Genomic DNA, 25204 nt, shown 5'->3' with positions numbered 1-25204 from the left:
ATGAAACATGGAAACAAAACCATGAAATAAAAATTGCAAACTTTTATTTGAAACTACTGTTTGCAACTGGTGTTTGCAATAAAAGTTTGCAACTTTTTGTTTGAAACTCCGGTGTAAACGCGGCTAAACACTACCTCGGTCAGAACAGAAAAAAGTCAACATGGTTTTGAAGGTTAATTGAAACTGTTTTGTTGAAAGTTGAAAGGAAAGTCGAGTCAAACGTGTTGGTGTCACGGTGACACCGTAGAACAGGTTTCTAATTCTAATTTTGTCATTCGGTGTCGGTCTGTCATTTCATTTGACATTTCTCAGTCTCAAGTCTCAAGGCTCTATTCTTCCTAGTCATGGCAGGCTCCAAATCTGAATCTCGGTCTGCTAAGACTGAAAATAAACCCAGTTTATTTGCAAACATTTATTTGTTTTCCTACAATTTCATTCAAGTGTTTGGGTAAGTAAAACCTGATATGCAAATATAATAATTAATGATTAGGCATTTCCTTGCTATGCCTAGTAGGCCCTGCGTAGTTTTAGGTTATGAAGTCAGACTTGGCATATAGGTCTCCTTAAAAACCAATGACATCTCTATTGCAATTAATTTAACATATCGTCTTGGTTTCATGAATCTTTATTTTAAATTAAATCCATCAATAAAATCTCTTAATATTAAGTTAAAGTAGTTCGTACAAATATACATAACCTAAGCTAACCTAAGTCTAGGCCTAATAAACTAATCCAAATGATTTAAGTTACCGGTATTTGTTATTGCTAGAATGGATTAAATTAGTGTGAAAAAATCAGGTAGGCCTAAGTTAGGGTACATTCCTGTTAAAGGGGACATTCATTATTATTGATGATTTGTTTTTCGATATATCGATATTTTATATTTCGGTAAATATGCATTTTAGGGTTTGCACGCGATTTTTGAAATTTTTTTTTTCATTCTACTCGAAATTTAACGCTGATTCCGAAAATGACGTTCTTTTTCCGCGGAAAACGACCATAACGCGGAAAAACGACCAAAACGACCAAAAACTCTTTTTTTACCAAAACACGTCATGTGGGTACTCAAATTAACCGTAATATTAAGCAGATCACGACTATGCAAGAATTTTTTGGATCCGAGGTCAAATAAGCGAGATTTTCACGTAAATATGCGATGCTATTTTGGATTTTTGCTCTAACTTTTGTCTGTGTTATCTGGTGTGTATGTTTTAATTTAACAGGTAAAAGGGATGATACTATGCATAACCTAACTTAACCTAACCTACCCTAACCTAACCAAACCTAACCTAACCAACCTAACCTAACCAACCTAACCTAACCTAACCAACCTAACCTAACCAAACTGACCTAACCTAACTTAACCTAACCTAACCTAACCTAATCAACCTAACCTAACCAACCTAACCTAACCAACCTAACCTAACCAACCTAACCTAACCTAACCTAACCTAACCTAATCAATCTAACCTAACCTAACCTAATCAATCTAACCTAACCTAACCTAACCAACCTAACCTAACGAACCTAACCTAACCTAACCAAAATAACCTAACCAACCTAACCTAACCTAACCTAACCAACCTAACCTAACCAACCTAACCAACCTAACCTAACCTAACCAAACCTAACCTAACCAACCTAACCAACCTAACCTAACCTAACCAACCTAACCTAACCTAACCAACCTAACCTAACCTAACGAGCAACATGGCAGTGCTACTACAACCAATGAATAGGTTGGTACTGAAAAATTTCCCAATTTCAAGCATATCTCCCATAATTCTCCCGACTAATTACCCATTATTTTTTACACATTAAATTACAACGATAAACCACGTTAGATGTCTCCCCCACCCAAAACCCCGAATTCCCACCTGTCCCCTAGTGAGTTGGAGTTATTGCTGGTAGTATCACGTTTTCGTGAATATCTCGCTTATTTGACCTCGGATCCAAAAAATTCTTGCATAGTCGTGATCTGCTAAATATTCCGGTTAATTTGAGTACCCACATGACGTGTTTTGGTAAAAAAAGAGTTTTTGGTCGTTTTGGTCGTTTTTCCGCGTTATGGTCGTTTTCCGCGGAAAAAGAACGTCATTTTCGGAATCAGCGTTAAATTTCGAGTAGAATGAAAAAAAAAAATTCAAAAATCGCGTGCAAACCCTAAAATGCATATTAACCTATATTTCGATCCTATCCACAAATTGAAACATATCAGCTGATAACCGCGATAAATAAATATTGTTCAGTAGTCCCTATCAACAGACAATTAAAAAAATATTATATTGAAATGAAACTTTTCTAAGCTAAGTCCTTACCTAACCAACCAAACTTGCTATAAGTTAACATTTCAAAATTCTGTTTGATGATTCTCCACACGCCTTTTCTGTTTTTAAATGGTACAACAAGTTTGTTTAGTTATTTTGGGTTGGTTTAGAACAGTTTCATTTCTCAATCCAAAAAGGCCTTAGGTATATTATTTTTGCCTGAACAAGATCAGTTGTCAATTCGTAATTTAAATTCATTAGCGTTTGAAGATATTGAAACGCAAGTAATAGCCTATGAATTGTAAAGGGGAAAATAACGATATATTGAAAAAACATCATCGATAATAATGAATCCTATACTCTAATACGAGCAATGTTTGCTTGTACGTCTTATGTATGCTTGCTTGCTTGCACCAAGATCTCGAAAACGGCTCCGACAATTTTCTTCAAATGTTGTGAATAGTTTATTCCTGGCTTAAAAACGAGTTTACTGCAGATAGAACTGCCAACAAAAATCTAATTACGTAGAAAAATGAAACTGAAAGTCACATTTGTTTAACATTAGTCTTATGGGTTGCTAAGTAACCATCTCGGCTGAATTAAATAACAAGGAAAAAGTAAACAAAAGACTTGTAAGTTGTCTATCCACAGTATACTAGCAAATTAAAAATACAGTACAAGAGGAAAAACATCAGTTGTTACTATTGAGCAAAGATTATAGGCTACTGAAGATTACTCGATACATTGTAGTCAAGGGTAGCAGTGTGTGGAGTGTGGGATCTGTTTATGACGATTAGATTACAGTATCTGCAATCCTTAAATCCTTAAATGCTATGGGAACTGGGAAGGGAAGGAAACAGGTCCGCGACGTAGAAAGTGATGAAGGAAGTAGTCAAGCAGTCCGGAGTGTGGGAACTGTTTATGACGATTAGATTAAGGAATATGCAATCCTAAAATGCTATGTGAAGGGAGGGAAACAGGTCCGCGACGTAGGAAGTGATGAAGGAAGTAGTAAATGCAAGCAGTCTGGAGAGTGGGAACTGTTCTGTGACGATTAGATTAAGGAATATGCAATCCTAAAATGCTATGGGAAGGGTGGGAAACAGGTCCGTGGCGTAGGAAGTGATGACGGAAGTAGTAAAGGTGAGCAGTCTGGAGCGTGGGAACTGTTTTTGATGATTACATTAAGGTATCTACAATCCTACAATGCTATGTGGAGGGAGGAAAACAGGTCTGCGACGCAGGAAGTGGTGATGGAAATAGTAAAGGTGAGCAGTCCGGAGTGTGGGATCTGTTTATGACGATTAGATTAAGGTATCTACAATCCTTAAATGCTATGAGAAGGGATGGAAACAGGTCCACGACACAGGAAACGGTGAAAGAATTAATAAAGGCTAGCAGTGCGGAGTGTGGGGAATGGATTCATGTAGCCTATCTGCAATACTAAGACTGCTCTCAGAGTAAACTAATGACTTCCCACGAGCAAAGCTCGGTCCCCAGGTACTGTTCCCTTTAACAGGAAAGTACCAAAAATAAATTAAATTTAAGGCCTATTAGGTCATTTTTAGCTTCAGTCCTATTTCAGTTTGAGGTTAAAAGTATAAGATTTGATTTAACTTAGGTATTCAATTGTACAGTTTTTATAACCGTAAAATCACATTTATTGTTTGGTAGCTTAGACTAGCTTTAAAAAATGCTGATGTGCAGATGGTCTTACCTGCTGTACCAACTTGTGAACCACTACACAAGTGGTCGAACCACAGACACTCTTTGGAACGAGGTCAGACTTACTGTCATTATCTTCCAGAATGCAGCTGTTCTTGAGGTAAATTCTATTCTAAATTCTATTTTATTGTAAAACTAATCACACAACCACTGGGACGCAGTATATGCCTCTCATTTAGATGAAACTATATTTAAACAATTTTGTGCACTCGTCCACGCAACGCAATAGATGTCTGCTCCACCGGCAGTGGCCGGCCATCGCGCAGCCGCATTGAACGTGTTAACATAGTTTAACATAATATTTTTAATATCTTTTGTTACATTGAAGGCCTACTAATTCTTCTATTGTTTTTTTAGCTTTGAGGAAAAACTATCTAGCCTATCCAATCAAGGTTGTTATCCAGAAGTTATTTTTTTGCAGATTTTGAACGTAGCCATAGGGATTGTCAAATCCAACCTCATGTTGACGACATTTCAAGTATTCTCACGTGTGATGGTAGTTTGTGGGATCCTACTGGCCACGCCTACTGCCCCTCTCTCTCCCGGCCTGCCTCTCGCTCTGCTTGCGTGGTCGGTCACGGAGGTCATTCGTTATCTCTACTACGCACTCAACATTGTCGGACTCGTACCTTATGTCCTCATCTGGTGCAGGTGAAGTACATGTTCATTTAAAAAAGTGGCGTGATATGGTTTTCTTATTTTAAAATGTATAGGGTATGTGTGGTAAGGGATGAGGCAACCCCTAATCCTCACATTTATCATCTTGGTCTGATCCACAAATATTCAAACTGGTAAGTAGTATGGATTATTTAAACAAAAACAAATTATATCAAATGCCAGAACTTAAAATTGTAACATTTTTGTTTCGGGTCAGTGACATAATGTTTGTGATCCATACAGTTAGCTGTTCTAATATCAATCAGTACTCTAAACTCATACGAGTTATAACTTACTTAATTTGTGTTTCTACTTTTTTTTATGAAATATTAGCCTATGCTGAGTTTAAAGAATCAGAAAGAAAATATTATGCTGAAAATTTAAAAAGTGGCATGACTGAAAGTCCATGACTGAGTGAGTGGTTGACTGAACATTTAACTAATTAACTCAATCACTTATTAAACTCAAAAACAGACCAGAGATTGCAGGTAGACCAGACCGTTGGTGTGGAAAGTGTGCCTTAACCCTCCGAGTGTCCTTAGTTTTGGCCTTAATGTCTGCCTATTTTTTGCGCATTTGCAAGGTTTTATTAAAACGGATCTGAGAAGCTTAAAAACAATGTTAATTATACTGTTCTATATACCATTTTGTTTGGAAAATCATGGGCTTCAATATTATACATAAAACATAAGGAACATTTGTTTCAAAACAATTTTTAGGTAAAAAAAAATATTTTGGAAAACTTAAAAAAAAAAAATAAGTTTGCGCTCAATGAAATTGTATAAATTATAGGCCTATAAATATTTGAAAATAGCCACTTTGTTCTAAATTTTATGAGGATTACAAATATATAATAATATAAGGAAGTAGATTTGCAAATAAATAAGTTATGGGCAAAAAACAGATTTCAGTACATAGCGTTTAGCTAAGAATGCATAGCCTAACCATAGTTAGGAATCTGGCTGATAATCTACATCAATATCACTACCTACTTCTTCAGGATCATCAACCAGCCCTTCAAAATCACTTAAATCTTCTTATAATGCACCACGTATATCACTACTTTTGATTTTTAACACTAAAACAATGATAAACGTAATAAAACACATCAGTCATCGGTGCGAGGTTAACCAAGCTGTTTACAAATATGCACGTCAGCTGTCTGCTACAATTATGATCGGCTCGAGAAAAAAAAGCGCTTAGAGACAGACCTCCGGAGAAAGCTTAGAATCTGACAAATAAAACGATACCTAACTCGATCCAGTTCAATCCGATTTTGTCAGTCATAGAGCCTTCGCCGTAAACAGTGTTTGTGAGTCGAAGCATCGACACAAAACACTACACAAAGTGTGTTATGTGTCGAAGCTTCGACAAATAACACTCGGAGGGTTAATGCCTAAGTACCAGAATATTTTGGATTGACTATAGTCTTGTTAGCTTTTTAAATCATTTAAAGCTGTTTTTGTTGGGGGTTTGGGGCAATACTACCATTTGACACTTGCAACGATTATTTTTAACCTAATTAGACAGTAGTTATAGCCTAGTAATTGATTTTGCAGGTACACTTTCTTTATCGCCTTGTATCCCATTGGCATCACGGGTGAGCTGTTGTGCATGTACGCTGCACAGAAGTTTGTAGGCGAGACCCAACTTTGGAGTGTCAGTTTGCCGAACAAGTACAACTTTACGTTTAGTTACCATTACCTGATAATCTACATCATGCTTCTCTACATACCTTGTAAGTATGGTTCTTTATCAAATAACCTGAAAATCTATGTCAGCTATTCTCACTCCTTTTATTGATGGATCTCATTTTCACATTGATGTAACTTTTTCTCAATTTTTCCCGAGTTACCACTCTCTTTGGATATAAACCTATGTTTAGGTTTGGTATGACTATTGACTATTGGATAGCCTACTATATAGTCAGTATGACTGAAAAAGTGTGCAAAATGAAAAACATTAAATAAATAGTAAAGTCTTACCTTAGCAATCCTTATTATGGTGGTCCGATATTAATTTCAAACCCGTAGGTTCATCATCAGTCGGAAGTTTAGGTAGACCAAATGTTTGTTATAAAATCCACTCGATGGGTTTCGTAGAAATGTTGACATTTAACACGAAGGCACACATTACAGTTGACATAAATAATATTCGTAGTTTAGGGATAAAAACCATGGTTTTATAAAACAGTGGGATAACCTCACTTCAGTCAGGGAACACGCTGCCGGCAGAACTGTCAAAATATAGTCAGGATTGTGGGTTGAGGTTATGTTGAGATTTTTTGTTGAACCTCAACCCACAATCCTGACTATATTTTGACAGTTCTGCCGGCAGCGTGTTCCCTGACTGAAGTGAGGTTATCCCACTGTTTTATAAAACCATGGTTTTTATCCCTAAACTACGAATATTATTTATGTCAACTGTAATGTGTGCCTTCGTGTTAAATGTCAACATTTCTACGAAACCCATCGGGTGGATTTTATAACAAACATTTGGTCTACCTAAACTTCCGACTGATGATGAACCTACGGGTTTGAAATTAATATCGGACCACCATAATAAGGATTGCTAAGGTAAGACTTTACTATTTATTTGATTATATAAGCAATCCAGAGGCTGAAATGATGAAAAACATTATTTAAAAGTAGCAAAAACTGTTGGGGCTCAATTCAACTAGGCCTATTACGTTCTTTTTATTCCAACACTAAAATGCTGAGTCAATGGTGCTTTTGTTGATGACTTTCCAGCCTTAGTTAAATGAAAAACTTCAGAGCTTTTAATATTTAAAGAAAATCCCACCAAATGTTTTTATTCACTATCCAGTTTGGTACTTTACGACGCAGAAATCTTTGTTTAGTATTTATTTGCTAGCTACATAATTCAACAAATACAAGAAAAAACTGGACTTCTCAGCATTTCTTCAAACAATAGAAGTAATAAAGCACGGTTGTAAGGAAACCCAATTATTAGACTAATTCTCTTATGTTTACGTTTCCACTCTTTTCCTAAGACAACAATCTGTCTGTTGCAGTGTTCCCTCAACTTTACCTACATATGTTTGGACAGCGCAAGAAAATTATCGGTACACCTCAGTCGGCTAAAGCTAAGAGCTCGTAAATTCAACATCTCATAACAAAGAGTGCCTTTAATTGCTCAATTTGTTATTAATTTATTAGCAATTTTACACCGATGTTACCTCGTTTTCTTTTCATTGTTAAATCTATTACTTGGTTCAGGGTAAAAAGGTTAGTGTTGGTGTGATTTAAAATTGTAAAAGCTCTCTATTTGAATGGGAATGTTAGTTTTAGTCAAAGATGGTTTAGGTTTAGTGAGATAATAGTTGATGCATTAAAACGTGCATAACAATTTAAGTTTGTGTTTATAAAAAAAAATTCAATTTAAATGGTCTGAGCATATACATTCCTTAGCATGTTTATTTTATACTTGTTTTACATTTTTGTATTGTGTGGTTTTACTTATAGTATGTTTATATTCAAATAAAACTTAAATATTATATGTGATTAGTAATATTTTATTCTAGCAAACCTAAAATAATAATGACTTGCTGTACTGTTTCTGTTAATAAATATTTTATTTTGTTAAATTAAAGCTTCTTCTAATTTTGTCCCATTTTTAGTCAAGCTCTGTGAAACGGAGACCAATTAATTAGAGCTAAACAAGACAATTCAGGATTTTTTGGAGATGTCTATTGATTGCGCCCAGCTCCACTGAAAAATGGCTTTAAACAGCAAATTATAAGTATACTAGCTGTAACCCGCGGGCTTTGCCCCGTTTAACTTCTTAATTTTCAAGATTATCTCGTTCGCATGGCTCAATCACGTCCTGGTTGAAGTTTGTTCGCTACGCTCACTCACTTTTAGGTTGGAGCTCGTTCGCTACGCTCACTCACCTTTAGGTTGGAACTCGTTCGCTGCGCTCACTTGCCTTCAGGTTAGCTCGTTCGCTACGCTAACTCGCCTCCGGGTTGAAGCTTTTGTAGCAAATTAGCTGTTGTCATAAATGTAAAAGAAATAATAGTGCTGCACCCTGTTGGTAATCCTTGTAACTTTAATGCTATTGAACATCATAGAACAGAACCAACTTGTTTAATTGAAACAGCTGTTAACAGGGTGTCCACAAAAAATTTGTCATTAATTTCCATGACTTTCCATGACTATCCATGACCATTTACCATCGATTTCCATGACTCACGAACTTTACACGCAAATTATAATATAACATACACACACAAATAATACTGCCTGAACATGTTATTTTGCAGAAAATACTGAAGTATGTAATAACAGATAACAATGGAGTACAATAGGTACAACAATGAACCAAAACAAACCGAAAACTCATAAAATAATACAACTGTAATAAATTGAATTGTCGAACATTTGTGTAAAATCCTGAAAAATGCTACAACAGTCCGGGTTACGGCTGACTAGAGCATTGAATGGTCCCCTCAAATCCATCCATAATTGGACATTTCCATGACTTTCCATGACTTCTTGCCTATTTCCCTGACTTTCAATGACCAACATTTTTTTCCATGACTTTCCATGACTATCCCTGACTTTCCAGAATGTGGACACCCTGGTTAATATTCAATAATTCCATTTCTCATAAGGTTAACATGGGAAACTCCAGAGCCACTGGGGCGGAGCCCGAAAGAATTTTTGAAATAAGAATATGCCTATATGTTAATCGGAAATGTGAGCTATCATCATGCCAAATTTGAGCCCAATCCGACCAGTATTTTTCGCGTTCATTACTGTCCTCTGTCCTCTGTGCTCTACTGTCCTCTACTGCTGGATAATATATTGTGCAGCTGTAGCACTAGTAAACGATAGCCATAGTGATTTTGTTGGCATTAATACTATGCTTATGTTAAATTTACTATACTCTATTACTATTACTATATTTCTTTCTTATTACTCTTCATCTTTAAGAAGTGTTTTGCTCAGTTTAAGTTGCTATCAATGCTCTGTAGAATAAGTTATTAACCCTATTTTGGTGTTTTACTACCCAATTTAATTACAAAATTTATTGCACTCTTTATAATATTTTTTTTGGAAATTCCTAAAAAATTGGGAGTGATTTTTTTTAGACCAACCCAAAATGAAGTTTTAGTTCTGAGCATCATTAAAATCAATCTAGTACTTTTTGGTCCAATGGTTTTTTAATCATAGGCACCTCATTTTTATCACAGTAGGCCTCTGCCAATATATATACAACTTTATCACAACAAATTCCTTCCACTTGTATGAATGAGGGATTAAAGGAAACATTTGCTCAATTGAAGTTATTCTTTTTATTTAACTTAGACGTATAAAAACAGACAAGTAAACATACATTTCAACACTGGTATGTACCAAATATCAAAACTAAGTATAAACAAATGTAGATTCCTCAACACGTGAGGGGAGATCAAAAGACTATTTACAAATAGTTCTCACGTTTTTACTTTATACACTTCTATTATATTATTCTGCTCAGAGGAATCATATAAAAAAAATATTACTCAAAATCTACAAAAACTTATTCCGTCTTTACAAGACAATGGGTCCCAAATAAAATGTGTAGCTGGGTCGAAGAAATAACTAACTGAATCAATCTTCATCAGGTACAAAATTGTTTCTATAACATGTACATTGTAAGCTCAGGTATAGGTTGTGTACAGGTTTCAATACATGTTCTGTAGTAGGATTTACTGTATCACTGGTTTCATACGGTTTTTGATAAAGATAATAAACACAACTTTTACAGTTACAGTACAAATGTTTTGCCACTTTTAGAATGCAAGAAACTAGTTTCTAGTCTGTTTGTAGAAAAGGGTGTGTTGCTAGCCTAGTGTGTTACCTCCGACTTCGGTGTGGGAGTGGAGGGACAGGTTAAATTCCCGGTAAATCCACAAAACTTTGGCTTTGGACCGTTTCCTCTTAAAAGGTTTGAACTGACCTAGATATAAAAATTCCATTGGCGTAGAGACAAGAAAAAAAGCAGGCAGACGTTTATGTAAAGGGGTTGGTAAAACATTCAATTCATACAAAACACTTTTGGGAACTAAAGAAAAGACACTAGGGTTTCCTCAGAAGGCTATTAACCAGTGCTATATTCACCAGGCCAGCAGCGTTTTGTACAAAAACAACTTGACAAATGTTGAAAACCTTTTCCTTTTAATAAATAATTTGCCATGATTGTAGGATATGTTGATAATAATGTGTCCCAATGATCACAGATGTTCAATTAATTAAATTGCTGAATTAATTTTGTGCCTCACTAATTTTTAAGTTAAATTCAACCAACAAACCTAATTACTTAGACTAACAATTTACTACTATTTTATTAACGTACTATTATTTTTATAAACTAACAATTTACTATACTTTTTATTAACCCTGAGTAAAACACTGTAATATAAAATATATCCTTTTGTCATAGTTTATTAAATACATAATCCGTATACAAACAGTCACTGTGTGTAATGTTACAGAAAATGATAATACTGTTTATGAGAACTTATTCCGGGGATTGAATGTTGAAGTGTTGACAAACTACGATGAAAATTGTAGTTCTTATACACTTTGGGGGGAAAAAACATGTCACTGTTTTTGAAGAAAGTGAAACTTGAGCAGTTGAACTTGGCGGCAGCGTTTACAGCAAACGACCTCGGCAATGGTTACTGCCGCAGTAGCACAGCATAACCTGAGCATGACAAATTAAACATCAGCATATGGTTGCGGAACCAAACATATGTATGGCCAAGAGGCATGTGGCTATTCTCTTACTTTACGGCTTGCCTGAAGATTGCTAATACTTCTTTGTGCAGTACGGTATAAAGTATGCCTCCTAGCTCGTTGAGCTACCGAAACATATGAGATGGGAATTATCTCTTGTAGAATAAAATCTCTGCATGTAACATTTAATAAAAACCTTCAACAAAAAATAAAAAATAATTTGTTGTCCCAGCAAAAAATCACCTTTGCTGTTATACAAAATATGTGCATGCAAATATACAAAACTACTTCAGTATCACTTTATACAAAACTTGAAAACTGCATAGGGTATGGAAAAGTACTTTACAGCTTTTAATTTATAGCTTCATGAGCATGTAATTTTTTGTACAAGATCATCTTTTCAGGTTCCATATTGTTCTGCATTTTCAGTAATTAAAATAATTTCCAAATCATACTTGAAAATGTATAGGGTCTCAAAGGTCAAGCAGACAACCAGTTAGATAGTTTGCAAAACCTTTGATGCATATTATAGCACATGGTACAGAAAGTTGTGCAAAAAAGCGCTTGACGTTCAAAAGGTGTTTATCATATTTAAATTAACAGCAATAAAAGGCCAAATTAAGTAAACTCACCAAGAAGATATTTAATAAAAGAAATAAAAGTTACATGAAAACAAACTGGATAAAGAAACTATGGAAGTCTTTGTAAAGCCAAACATCTTTGAAGACAACCCAAGTGAAAAATATAAGAAAAAAAAGAGGATCTCTGAACACACTAAAAAATAGCAGGAAAGAAGCGTACAGAAGAGAGAAGAAAAATCACAGTAAAGAAAATGTGTATGTAAAAATAAGATTCGGCTATCATGGCCGATTTTCTTTTAACACTGTCAAAAGGGGAATAACCAATAATAACGCTGAATTACCTTGCCAGGCACACTGCCCACGTCGTAGTTGTAGTCCCAGGTGAGCTCTGTACCAGCTGCGATATACTGGTTAGCAAAGAACGCCACCCACGGGAACCTGAGATCGTGAGTGTCTACGAACACATTCTGAACAAAAACGTTGGGGCTGCACGAGTGCTGTGAACAAATACAAGATGTTATACTATGAATGTATGAAGGTCAATGAATAGATTACCAAAACGCTGAAGAGCTAACAGTTATACCAGTAGAGCCAAAAATAAAAGTTGTTACACGAATGAAATGAATATAAAAAAATATATACATCAGAAGTTAATGATCAGACCGAAAAAGCTGTGTAATAACACATTAAATAGTTTGGCATTATCATTTAGAGAAACCACGTCTTGCATTCTTTTTTTTTATTCGATTGTTTTGATTATCCACGATAATGTGGCTGAAAGATCATCCATGATAAAAAATGTGGATAATGCAAACCTAAATTCAGAGAAATAAATAACATTGACTTTGAACACATAGTTAGGCTTAAACACAAATTTAGGTGATAATAACAGCATAGATAGATTTCCTTGGTAGATTCCTTGGCAGATTTCCTATCCTTAGAAAGCAGTACTGTAGATTAAGGTTTCGAATCTTGGCTCGGTCAGGTTTGGTGAAACTCAACGATCTTACTGTGTGTCACCAAAACCTTAATTTAACATAATTCAGATTATTGCAATTAAATTAGAAATGAGTGAAAAACATGATTAAAATAGGCATAATCAACTCAATTAGTTCAAGGGAGTTCAAATAGTTCAACGAAGTATGGTAAGTAAATTTTAGTAATGTCTCTAGACTTAGAAACACTAAATTTATTCTGAACAACATATTCAAATACAATAAAGGCTAGTCGTAGTTAAGCATTTAGAAACACTTACATTTAAGTACCTCCCGATGTTTCCGTGAGTTTTGGCGTCCATGATATAAACATTCTCATCAGGGCCGTAAAGCTCACGCACCGAGGGATACTTGACTTCCTCGTCGTCTCCCTGGTTAACGGTGATGTTGGCATCAAAAGTTTGGGGTTTGCGAACTGCAAAACAAATAAAAAATCAACCTTCAAAGGAGTGTTTTATTGATGTCTCTCGTATTTGAACATGTTTTAAGTCATATTTAACACCAATTGCTCAATGTAATAATGAGGTATCTTAATAAGAAAAAGAATTAAAAGATTTTAGTCCAATAAAAAAATATCTGTCAGTTTTTAATAAGCAAGTTACCATATGATAAAAATTCATTAATAACAGGAAATTTTAAAACTGGCAATCATCATCTCAACATTCTTCAAGCTAAAATATTTTGATAAGTGCTTCTATACAAATAACGCCCTTGTGCAAAGGGAAATGTATCAGAGCCCAGTAAGCATAAACACAATGATAAGCGGCAATGAATTAATGATTATTTTTAAAGATCTGTCTAGTAGACTTAAAAGTGTAATGTTGAATAATTAAATAAATTATAATTCAGAAGGCCTTGGCCGCAGTTCAGTGCCCAATAATATCTGTGCTTCATCTAATCAGCAACAAGATATTCCATGTAACCAGGCAGGAAATGGAAAGTGGTAGTAGTAACCAATGCAAAGCAGAAAACAATTTTGTAAGTACATTTTCTAACATCAATTGTCTACATTTTGTTTCAACTTAACAAAATCACACTATACCAAAACAGACATCTTACCGAGAGCGTCACACCTGGGGCAAACCCAAGAACTTTTGTTGGAGCCTAACTTATCGACGTTAGCGCTAGTTTTTAACGGAGTGCATTTAAAGTGGTATGACTTCATGCACCCTTGACAGCGAAGGGAATCTCTAACACTGTCAATGTTCTCTCGGCATCCTCCACATTGTCCTTCGGAAGCAAAAGGGAAGCAAGCATAGAAGTGTTAGTGTGTTAAAGTCTAATTGAAACTACAACAGGTTACTATGACTTGTTAATAGCTACAAACAAGTTTTATAGATTTAATTTGAGATTGTACGTACAATTGATACATCAAGTTTTTATGGTTTAATTCGTAAGTGTAAAGTGTAAAATTTACATGATCATTTTGTGACTCTCAACAGCCTAATTTATAATTATATTGAAGAAAATAAAAGAACTTAAAAAAGTAGTTACAATATAGGTTCTATTGTTGATATTTATTTATTAGTCCTCCAAGAATTTCCTCTTATAAAAAAAAACTGAAAGGGCAGGAAAATTAAATCATCATGACTCAAATATAGAACGAGACAACCTAACGTACAATAATCCTGGAGCCAACAAAAGACACGAATGATTGACGGTAGAGGTGGAAATATTTTTGAAAATAACATTATAATGTAAACAGTATCATATAACTAAGAGTGAGAGACCAACCCTATATTAACATTTAAACACTTAGTGGACATGCAACAATAACAATTTCTTTTACATCATACTATCCAGAAACAGCTGTTTTCTGTACCTTTTTGTAGGTGAGTAAGTTACTCTTTGCCATATAGTAAATTACTTACTGCTGATTCATTAGACAGCTGATCAAATGAATAGCTGATTGCAACAATTCAATAATCAAAAATAGTATTGAATTAGAAGTGATTACTTCTTTGTAAACACTGAGAATGGCAAGATTAAAGTTTGTAAAAAACTATTAAAAAATCCAAAGAGTTACTACTAAAATATTACAAAAACAAGAAACATTTAATCTAACGGATGTTTATAAACACCCATCACACTCAGAATTTGTGGCAAATATGTCTGAGAGTGAAACGTTTCTCTCCATAAAAAATCACCTCTGGGCAAGGGATTCAGCGTTTTAAAACAATACAAACTATTACCATCAATTCAAATAAGGTTTCTTTTTCTGCAAAAACAAAAATATTTTAATTAATGTTAATAGTTACATAGTGTACTAAAAATATGTCTTAGTTTTTCTGTGCAGTATGATGTAAAGTATTGTACGTAACTCGCCCGGCAAGCTTTACCGTACTCGCATGATAATCCTGAACTATCGTGCTCGCACTGCGAGCCCCCACTTACCGGGCTAGTAACGTAATATACAAATCCCAATTTAATAAAAACTAAGCTACAATCTGGGTAGAAGCAAAGCTTTTGAGTAGATGAAAATGGGAAGTTTGAATAAAAGACAAAGGGTGTTAAACTGAAGAAAAGTGAGTTAAGAACTCAAAATATGGGGAAACTGATTATAGCATTGATCTAAACTGACAAACCGTTTATCTAGAAGCAAACAAAAAGCTGAAATTGTGAGTGGAAAAACCAAAAGTATGACTGTTCAAGATAACATGAGTGACCCCAGCACGAACAACTTCGCTTACCTTTGTCGTTAAACGGAGTCACGGTGTAGTAAAAATTATCTACAACAAGGAAGTTCTTTAGGACTTAAACTGGGCAGACAGGACAACAGCGAGTACTAATTTATAAAGATAAGAGTAATCAACAGGGTGGCCACATAACTCCTTGGAAAAAATGCACATATTTTTCCCGGTCACCAAATAAACCTTTTTACTTGCGGTTCTGCCGGTCTGCAATATTTTCAGGTCGAGTCAGACCAATGGTTGGCCCAATGGAATTGTTTGGGCCAAGTATATTTTTGCGGTCGTGGAAAGCGTTTGTGAAGATCTAATTAAAAATGACGAATTCGCGCCATTGCAGATGCCGATGAAGTTTACGGTTTCACATTCACAATTCCGGCATGTCCAAGGAAGATGTTCACAATTTCACTAGCTCTAATGAAGTGTAAAATTTGAACAGAGTTTCATGAGGATTTGTGTGAGCAAACAAATTATGTAGCTGAGTGTTAAATCCATATGGCACTCAAATAAGGTTTTTACAGTGGAATTCCAAAATTCACACATAATTTCCAGGTTTATCACAACAAATTCATGCACATTTCCCGGGATTTTTGGTCTGTGGCCACCCTGACCAATAAAGGTTTGAGTTTAAATGGCATTTGGTTCAAGTATGAAATAGGATTCACCATGACATCAAAGATGTTTCCGTTAAGGCAAGACCTATTTATGACACCAATATAAATGAAGACATTACTCTGAATTCTGAAATTGATAAGTTATCAAATTATATTGGTTTTATAGGAATAAAAAAAGCTACTATTATATCAATTAGTTGAACATATGTAACAATATTGTTTCTTCATAATGTTGCCAAACGGCTAAATCATTTTCCAGAACAAACTTATCACACACTTTTAAAAAAAAAGTTCTATATTTTGGCGTTAGCCTTCTTCAGGAACAAACAAACAATAACAAATAGAAGTGTTTACCACTCTAAATCAGATGTTTTTAGCAAAAATCCAAAATACATATAATTTATGAAGAAGTAAAAAGAAAATGTTGATAGAAAGAAAGAAAATATGATTTATATACTAACTCAAATTTAGACCGGAAGGTGTTTTAGATTTAAGTATTAATTGATGAGCTTGCTCAAGCTGTCTTAATTTTAAGTCTGATACATCTTTTGCCAATTTTCTTATTCCTTTTAATGAATAACATTGTTGAAAATTTTAAGAATGCTCTCTCGCATGAATAGCCACAGGTTTTTGTTTATCAGGATGGTTTACATCATATCTGTGGCCATTCATACGAACTCTAAGAGCATTTGTGGTTTTGCCAATGTAGTGTTTAGGACAAACTTATATGGGAAGCGTCAAGTGAAATTTAACTTTTATACTAAAAAAAAACGACAATTAGACTAAATTTAATGACCAATTTCCTACAAACCAACAGTCCAACACTGTACAAAGACGATTTCATCAATTTCATAACTCAAACCTTATTCAACACTTAATGCCACTTGTTCTAACGGTCAAGAGTAACTTCGACCTACATTTATTGACTCACACTCACAACACAAGACGTAAAAATTCAACAACAGTACGAAACAATATTGGTTTGAACAATTTAGCTTATTTTCACCATACTTGGGACCTGATATCTAACAGACTACCTGCAGTTAAACAAACTGATGGTATTCTAAAAATTGTGAACTGGAGAAGGCTATCTATTCCGGGAATATTTTTATGTAAATATAATTATTTGCAGAAATAGGCCCACAACTAATTACAACAGAAACTCCTGATAACTAATTTTAACATGACTGGCAAACTTCCTGTAAATGATTTGGTTTAAAGTGATTTGTATAAACTTTAATTGAAAAAGGACAAGCTATATATTGATACTTATCAATATTAATTAATTGTAGATTCAAATGATCATATGGCATGGCCTTGTTACAGAAAAATTGTGCTTGGAGATTATTATCAATCACCATGTAAAAAAGCTTTACTCGTGCCATTTTTCTTAGGCTACAGCCACACAAGTCGAAAATATAAGTTTTGATGACCAGGACACCTAGTTTGGATTAAGACTAGCAAAAGCTAACAAGTAAGGTTTTAGATTTTCCATCAGATTGCAAATCGATTCATTTTCAACAACAAAATACAAGATTAGCTAAACCGATATATTCACAAATGAAGAAAAAAAAAACAGTTACATATGGAAATTAAAACATTGCTATGAAAAGTTGTAAATAATTCATGTAGATGTTTATAAAATTATCAGCTAAATATGAAATTCAGATATGTCTTATAACAAAAGAAACCACTAAGCAGAATCACTGTGAATTCAAATGTCGTGTAAAGGACCCCCCTAACAATTCAATGACAAATGAGCATTTTTTTAACAGAACAATCAAACTGATATTTTTATTAGAACAAAATCCAAACCAACCTGAGTCAAGTTCATCATCGCTGATGGAAATAGCATCGTCGTCTGCTCTGGATTTCCGAGATTCTGCAATCACAAAAGTCATTAATGTAAAAACTGCCTGATTTTTTCACATCCCAAAATAAGGATGTTAGACTGGTTTACATGAAGCTTGGTTATCCTAGGTACGGAGAAGCGATTTCCCGCTCGTCCAGTGGCGGTCTGCTCCACTTATAAGAAAACAGTACTATAAAATTACCTAAGACAAAGGAGAGAAGACTCAGCACTCCACTTCCGCACCTAGGAAAAACCAGCTTTAGATCCATATATGTCAAATCACAGCGTTTTGGCAACTTGCAATAATTGTAAAAAACACTACTTACTTAGTAAATCAAAAGTAAAGAGAGACTATTAAAAACTAAACTATCAAAATATATTACTACGTTTTAAAATATGAAATAACAAAAACTAATAAAAAAGTGTAGACAGTATTTTAAGGATAAAATATAACAAGCAAAATTACCTTTTTCAGCTTCATCCATTGTACGTCGCCTTAACCGTAATCTGAAAAATGCACTTGTATTTAATTCTTGGATAATTCATTAGGTATTACAAAACTAAAACAGAAGAAAACCTTAAACTTTTTGTAAGGAGTAACATTACCTCCATGACAAAAATTACACGTAGCTTTGATATTTTCTGTTAACTGTGATTTAACTATTGATGTTCAAAGACTAAATTACTTGATATCTGCCGTCTGTCTCCTGGGCTGCTCTATGAATGCGTCCGCCGAGTCCTCGCTGTGTTCATACTCTATGTCCATGGTGTCCTTCTGTGATACTGCAACATGAGAACAAATTGTTAAAAAAATCTTCTAGTCAGAATTGACTTTATGTTTACAGATCAGACAAGCCATCTATATACATCTGTAATAATGGACCAAATAAGTTGTATGCTATAACTTTAACCCTTCCCGGACGGGTGACGGATATATCCGCCTAAGTCTTTGGCGATAAAGGACGGGTGTCGGATATATCCGCTTATGGTTTTTGATGTTCTGGACGGGAAGCGGATATATCCGCCTTCTCTTCAGACAGACTGGCAGGTGCTTGAGCAGTAAGCAGATGTTTCGCGGTACCAAGGCACCACTTTCCTGCTCTCTCCATGGCTGCGCTCTCTCCCGCACTACTCCCTCTCTCACGCGCCTACCCCGCGTGATCAATCTGTAGGAGCTAGAGATGTGCGAGCAGATCTATTGTTGAACCAAGCGTAAAAGCCAGTTCCAGGCTCAAGCTGTGCTTTTACTACCACGGGTTAAAAATTCACGCATTTGGGTGTGAGATAACATTTCTGCGACCGCATCAGACAAGGATGGTGTTTCCGTGACCGCAGTAAATAATCAGGAGATGATGTCCCCACAGCTGTGTGATATGTTAGGATGTTGTGGGGAATGTGATGAAAGACAATGATTATGTTTCTGTGACAGTAGTAGATAATCAAGATTTTCTACGAACACGGGAGATATTACCTCATGGGATCTTCAGAATGTTGCCATAATTGCAAACGACGATGTTGATGTTTTCAAAAAGCTTGATTCAATCGTAAATTTCAGGCTCGCATACCTTAGTTTTGTACTTACTGTTATCATCTTCAAAGTCGGATGGTTCCTTAGCCTCCGACTCGTATCCTTCCTTGAGGTTTTCTACAGATTCAATGTAGTCCAGTTCAGCAAGGTACTCGTCACCATATGTCTTGCCTCCCTTCAAACAAAATCATAAATCAAATCAGCCGGATAATAAAATAGTTATGTTGATTAATTAGTGTGATTATTTTATTCAGGATTTTCAGTTTTTTTGAACAGTTGTGTAAAAAAAAAATTAAAAATAATAAATTTTGATTTGTGGAACTGAAAAACTACAGCTTCTATTATTATTTTACCACATAAATTTAAAATCAGTAACAATTAGAAATATGGCATATAATATGATAGAAATATGAATGCATGTTTCTCTAAGCAGGACCAATTTTCAAAAGCCTACCAATCAAAGAGAGCTGAGTCTGGTTTAGAACCATAAAAAAGTGATGAAAATCAGCCTGGGAACTTTCTGATTACCAGAAGTACCATATCCACCCTAAAAAAATTGAATCTGAATTGACCCATAAAGGTCAGGTTTCTAGTTAATACCTCATTGGCCTCTTGTTCTGTGAGTAGAAAGCCGGCGTAGATGCAGATAAAGGCACCGCGGGGAATGTCGTGGAGACATCGGATGCCCCAGCCTTTCTTGAGCGTCTTGAACAGTTGTAGTCTGCACGACAACGGCTGTTGTGCCACCCGGTTCTGACATGTGCTTTTGCACTTGCATCTGAACACAACAGCTACTGAGTTTTGTTGCACATACATGTGAAATTGGAAGGTAAACTATATGCAAACGCAAAGTGATTTGACTTGAAAATGTGTTATCGAAAGAGTGAAAGAACTGAAGACTGATGAAAAAACTACAGATATAATCGAAATTGCTTACTTAAACCAATAAAAATTACTCCTTCATATGGTGATATAAAAAACTGACACCAAAAAATTACTACTTTAAACAATATTTACTTCTTTACATAGTTTTTTAAGACAGGAGACACAAGAGATATTCCATAGGATGAATAGTAGATATGTCAAGTATGTAAGAAGTTGTCATCGTTCACTATTAACATATTTACAAAAGTTTAGAGCATTTTTACTTAGGCCTGAATTGTACGATCAACATCAAATTATTTTTTTAAAGCAGCACATTCGTGCTTATCACTAACCTAGAGTTGCACTCGTAGATACCAGTAGCTATCCTCTCGGGAAGACGTCTATATTGGTAACCGAACAGAGGGTCCAAGTCCCCGTCTGGCTGGTAAGCTTTACCCTGCAGCGTCAACTTCCAGCAGCTGCACTTGGTACGATCCTACAACAAGAGTAAGGTAACCTGCAAGCCACAAAAATAAAATTCAAGGACGATTCTAGGTTTTCCAGGTTCCAAATTCAAAATCGCAAGGTCAAAAACATACCGTAAACTTTACATTTGTAACATTTTGGATTCACTTTGATAAAAGAGAAGAAATGGAATTAACTGTTGCACATTATATCATGGTCAAATTTACAATTTGCTAGGAAAATCTATTTTATTTGAATCAATTTTAAAAATAGTAGTTGATTTTCAAACTGCTTTACATTAAAAGTAAAACTGCAGCAATGTAGTTATCATCTCTGCAACATCCACGATTGAAGCAGTAATAATCTACTGCGACCAATATCATGAACATTTCCCACAGCCACGACAACAACTATGAGTATCTCTTCTCTTGTAGCCCTGGCAACATTGTGTTTTTCTCCCTCAATTGTGATTTTCTTACTAAGTTAAAAGATAACTACCTATTCCTTGTCATCGAAATTCATCACGATTCAGGATTTCGTGATACCCTGGACACCCTGATAATCTTCAGAACAATCTTTGTATTTTTTTCTGTATACACTACTCCCCAGTAAGAGGTACTTTAAAATACAAAATATCCTGATCAAATTATGAGGGGGTTTCCGAGGTAAAATCAAAGACAGATTTTGTCTCAGAGACGTATATTTTTCTTTCTTGTTAGGTGGACATCTGGACAGCATGCTCCAGTATAAGCTTGACTCCAAACCACTATTCACTGTTTATCTTACCTCACAATTGTCCGTACAGTCACAACCGACCAGGAACTCTGGGTCCAGGTTGAGATTGACGTCCTTAGCAGGCTCCCTGGCAGTCAGGTACTGTACATACTGAGGCATGCTGTGGTCCAGCTCATTGACACAGGAGATGCGGACATTCTCCTTCCCATACGACAAGTCCTGAACACACCACATTAACACTAAAAATAATTATCTTTTATCTTCTCAATATCTGGGAATTTTAGGATATTTCAAATTTGAATTACCGATTACAACAAAAGATAATTGATAAAATAATGAATTTAGTTGTAACATGTAAAAAACTATAGTTTCATATGTGGTGGTGTATCACAATTATGTTAATTCTGTGTGACGAATTAACATTTCATTTAATTTCATGCACTATGAAGCCTTAACAGTGTAGGTTTGAGCTGGATGACAAACTCATTTTCAGATTACATTCTACAACAAATCTGTCATTTGATCACCTGTGTATCCTAACAATTATCTAGTCTTGGCTCCACTAAATCTCTAACTATTGTAATCTCCAACCTCAATCTTTCCAAAGGTGTTTCCCTCTTCAAACTCGGCTAGAGGATTGACCCAGAAGTCGAAGTCGAAAAGATCAATGGTCAGGTTGCTCTTTGAACGAGTCAGGTAGGTCAACATCTCCTGAGAACTACGCAGCATGCGACCACACGGTGCCCGATAATGCACAGCAGACTTGCCTTTGAAATTGGCAATCAGCCTGTGAACACATAACAATAGAAATAGAACTAGTTGATTTACCCCTGCTTTTTAGGATATGGACCTAGAATTTTAAACAGTCTTTCATAGCCGCTACAAAAATCAGCTGAGATAGTTTTTTTTCTTTGAAATTTAAGGATTTTTATAATCACAAAATCACCATGTAACAAACAAATTTACCATTTAGTGTTACTAATTATTTAAATCAGCTGAGGGACACATTAAAATAGAAAATAACTACCAATTTTGCAGTTATGAAAACATTGTGATCTTCATTTACAATAATTCTTACTACATGGCAAAAAGGCAAGAGAGCTTACGGAAAGCAGTTATTACATGCTTAGTAATTGTTGATAATTTCCTGGCCCTGTACAAAATTCAAAGTAGTCAAATTTTATCCACAGTTCCCGATTCTTTTGGTTATGCGGTCAGCTTGACACCCTGTTATATTTTTCTCGGTCAAATGTTTGTATGACTAAATTTACTAATGGGCTTAAGTAGTAATTGAAAATAAAAAAATTAAAATATTACCTTTCAAAACCGAATATAAGAGGTTTGACGAGGGGGTCGTACTTCTTGGCGGCTGTCGGAGAATATCCGGTCCACTTGATACAAGCTTCATTACACTTGTGTGGCCGGAACTGCAGAGGGCGACATCTGGGCCTCAACTTGCGTTGCTACACAAAACATTGCAAAACTCAACCCACAACTCAAAAGTAATCTCACCCTAATATTGAAACAGCTTTTAGAACCCTTACTGTAACCTTATTTAACCACCCCACATGTAAATATTAATTTTTACTTTCTGGCATTCCTATTCGCTATTGCGACGTTTTTTAATTAAATCGCTGATAAATTCAAGTCCAAAGAGTCCCGCTAAACTCACCCTGACTCTGCCCTCAGGTAGGTAACTGATGAGAGGTTTGCAGTACGTGTTGTTTGATATCACAGGTGTGGGAGAGGCTGGCTTCTTGGCTGTACTCTTCCTGGCTACAGACCTCGGGGCTGGGGCCGGTTGTTCTACTGCTAAAACAGAACAACATTGAATCTCAACTATAGACACTGCCACTAGCCATTCCATTTGTATAACTTAATTGCTGCCAGTTAGACATCAATATTGTTCTTATGGTACCAAAGTTGTCAACATTGCCAAACTTAATGGGTGACTAACATGAAACACTAATATGAGCTACATAATACTAACTCTTTATACAAACTACTAGTCTTTTAAGCCAACTAATATTGAAGACTAAAAGTGATAAATATATCTTCAAAAGATGCAAAATTAGTAAAGAATTAATTATATTCAAATTAATTGTTAAAACATTAGAATATTTCACAGTCACAAACAGCATTTTTATCTAAGAGAAATTTTGCTTCAGGTCTCGGAGACGATGGTATTGTCTAATGTTTTGTGTTTTATTATGCCAGTTTGGACTCTTTCCCATTCAGGCAAGCCTGATATACTCACTAAAAATCCTAAAAACCTAGGTCCTTGAGCTCTATGTTACATCCTTAAACTCAGATCATACTTTAGGTTATTATTAGTTTTTAACGCCTGATAATACTTGAACAATAACTTATAACTAAAATCTTTCTCCTAAAAAATTATTAAATAGCATTGGAAAACATGAATACAAATTTCTCTATTCATTGGAATAGAAATGAAATATATCCTCTGATAATTTTAAAAAGCGTCAAATACTTGCCTGTTTCTTCAGTCTTTTCCTTCTCTTCTGACTTATTCTCATTGTCACCTTCCCCATCCCCTCGAGTATATTCAACATACGGCATATCACTCTGAAACAATCCCATATTTTCATGTATAACGTCTAACATGCATACTTATCAAAGTGGTTAGACACAGTGAACTGAACAAGTTGTAGCTTGTTATGATGATAGCATTGTTGGTGGCCCTCAACTCTTCCCTTACATGTAAATCTAGTCTTTATAGATGCCCGAACACTCCACTCCACTTTGGATTAACCATAATTTAATTAACCAGGACATGTTCCAGGGAAAAAATAGAACAATTAAATTCAGACGGAGACTGTGCTAATTCCCAACACAAGTCTATGTTTTTATATCAGCTGTAGGTCAATGTTTTTGAAACTGCAGGGTCTTTTTCTCGAAAGGAAGCGCAGTAGGATAGAAACAATTGATAAATCATTCTGGGCTAACTCAAGGTCATAGACCCTCCCCTCTTTTATCTCCGATAAAATGCTCTAATTGCAGACAAAATTTGGTACAACAAAACATAAAGTAGAATAAAAAAAAGATGTTTTACTGTTTGAACTCTGAAAACTGTAACAGATTATTTTCAAAGAAAGTAATTCATGGTAGTGTATGTCTTGTGAATATTTTATTTGATCTTTGACAGAACACATTCTATGTATTTACATGTGTCATTTTGTTCAAATATTCATAGTGATTTCTGTCAAATACATCAGTCAGGTATTTTTTAAATGCAATATAATTATGTTGATTACCATCGTTCAATACGGTTTTGTATTTGAATACCCTTCATGTTTAGTATTACCGGGAAGCTTTAACCTTACTTTATCTCGGATTATCAAGAGTTGAGTGTACTGCCTAATACATTGTATAGTCATTGTATTGGCTGATACAATCCATAAAAAGTGCCCTCTGATGTTTCCTGTGTTGATGTACTTACAACACATTTCCAGAAACTAGAAACGTTA

The 25204-nt window shown here is 35.1% G+C and overlaps 2 protein-coding genes across 5 annotated transcripts in view; one reads left to right on the top strand and one right to left on the bottom strand.

Annotated features, from left to right (window-relative positions):
* Positions 1–303: 303 nt before the first annotated feature.
* Positions 304–8023, top strand: LOC128992075 (very-long-chain (3R)-3-hydroxyacyl-CoA dehydratase hpo-8). The gene is made up of 5 exons (XM_054415473.1): positions 304–448; positions 3975–4092; positions 4414–4643; positions 6209–6387; positions 7684–8023. The coding sequence occupies exons 1-5, from the start codon at positions 345–347 to the stop codon at positions 7767–7769; spliced, it is 717 nt and encodes a 238-aa protein (XP_054271448.1). The 5' UTR covers positions 304–344; the 3' UTR covers positions 7770–8023.
* Positions 8024–9968: 1945 nt separating this feature from the next.
* LOC128991472 (histone-lysine N-methyltransferase eggless) overlaps positions 9969–25204 on the bottom strand; it is a 47964-nt gene continuing 32728 nt past the window's right edge. Inside the window, exons 12-26 of one of the 4 annotated variants that reach the window (XM_054414379.1) lie at positions 24212–24302; positions 23389–23528; positions 23034–23179; positions 22308–22503; positions 21768–21935; positions 20870–21012; positions 20253–20430; positions 19707–19827; positions 18811–18907; positions 18591–18631; positions 18092–18154; positions 15662–15700; positions 13232–13386; positions 12318–12473; positions 9969–11363 (exon numbers count right to left, since the gene is read on the bottom strand). In XM_054414379.1, the coding sequence (XP_054270354.1) occupies positions 11313–11363; positions 12318–12473; positions 13232–13386; positions 15662–15700; positions 18092–18154; positions 18591–18631; positions 18811–18907; positions 19707–19827; positions 20253–20430; positions 20870–21012; positions 21768–21935; positions 22308–22503; positions 23034–23179; positions 23389–23528; positions 24212–24302 (1785 nt within the window). In that variant the 3' untranslated portion in view covers positions 9969–11312. Of the gene's footprint in view, positions 11364–12317; positions 12474–13231; positions 13387–14030; positions 14202–15661; positions 15701–18091; positions 18155–18590; positions 18632–18810; positions 18908–19706; positions 19828–20252; positions 20431–20869; positions 21013–21767; positions 21936–22307; positions 22504–23033; positions 23180–23388; positions 23529–24211; positions 24303–25204 lie in introns of all 4 variants that reach the window. The other 3 variants (XM_054414377.1, XM_054414378.1, XM_054414380.1) reach the window with 3 other exon arrangements.

The sequence above is a fragment of the Macrosteles quadrilineatus genome, unplaced genomic scaffold, assembly GCF_028750875.1.
Source record: "Macrosteles quadrilineatus isolate MER2022 unplaced genomic scaffold, UCM_ALF_1.0 Scaffold_4__1_contigs__length_99947679, whole genome shotgun sequence".
Lineage (NCBI taxonomy): Eukaryota > Metazoa > Arthropoda > Insecta > Hemiptera > Cicadellidae > Macrosteles > Macrosteles quadrilineatus.
The sequence above is the reverse complement of the archived record's forward strand: the minus strand, read 5'-3'. Positions and strand labels throughout refer to the sequence as shown.

What these genes read in the sequence shown, in the direction of transcription:
- LOC128992075 (XM_054415473.1), top strand. Translation starts at nt 345, where the DNA reads ATGGCAGGCTCCAAATCTGAATCTCGGTCTGCTAAGACTGAAAATAAA. An exon ending in TATGTCCTCATCTGGTGCAG is followed by an intron (nt 4,644 to 6,208) that starts GTGAAGTACATG and finishes TTGATTTTGCAG; the next exon opens with GTACACTTTCTTTATCGCCT. An exon ending in CATGCTTCTCTACATACCTT is followed by an intron (nt 6,388 to 7,683) that starts GTAAGTATGGTT and finishes TGTCTGTTGCAG; the next exon opens with TGTTCCCTCAACTTTACCTA.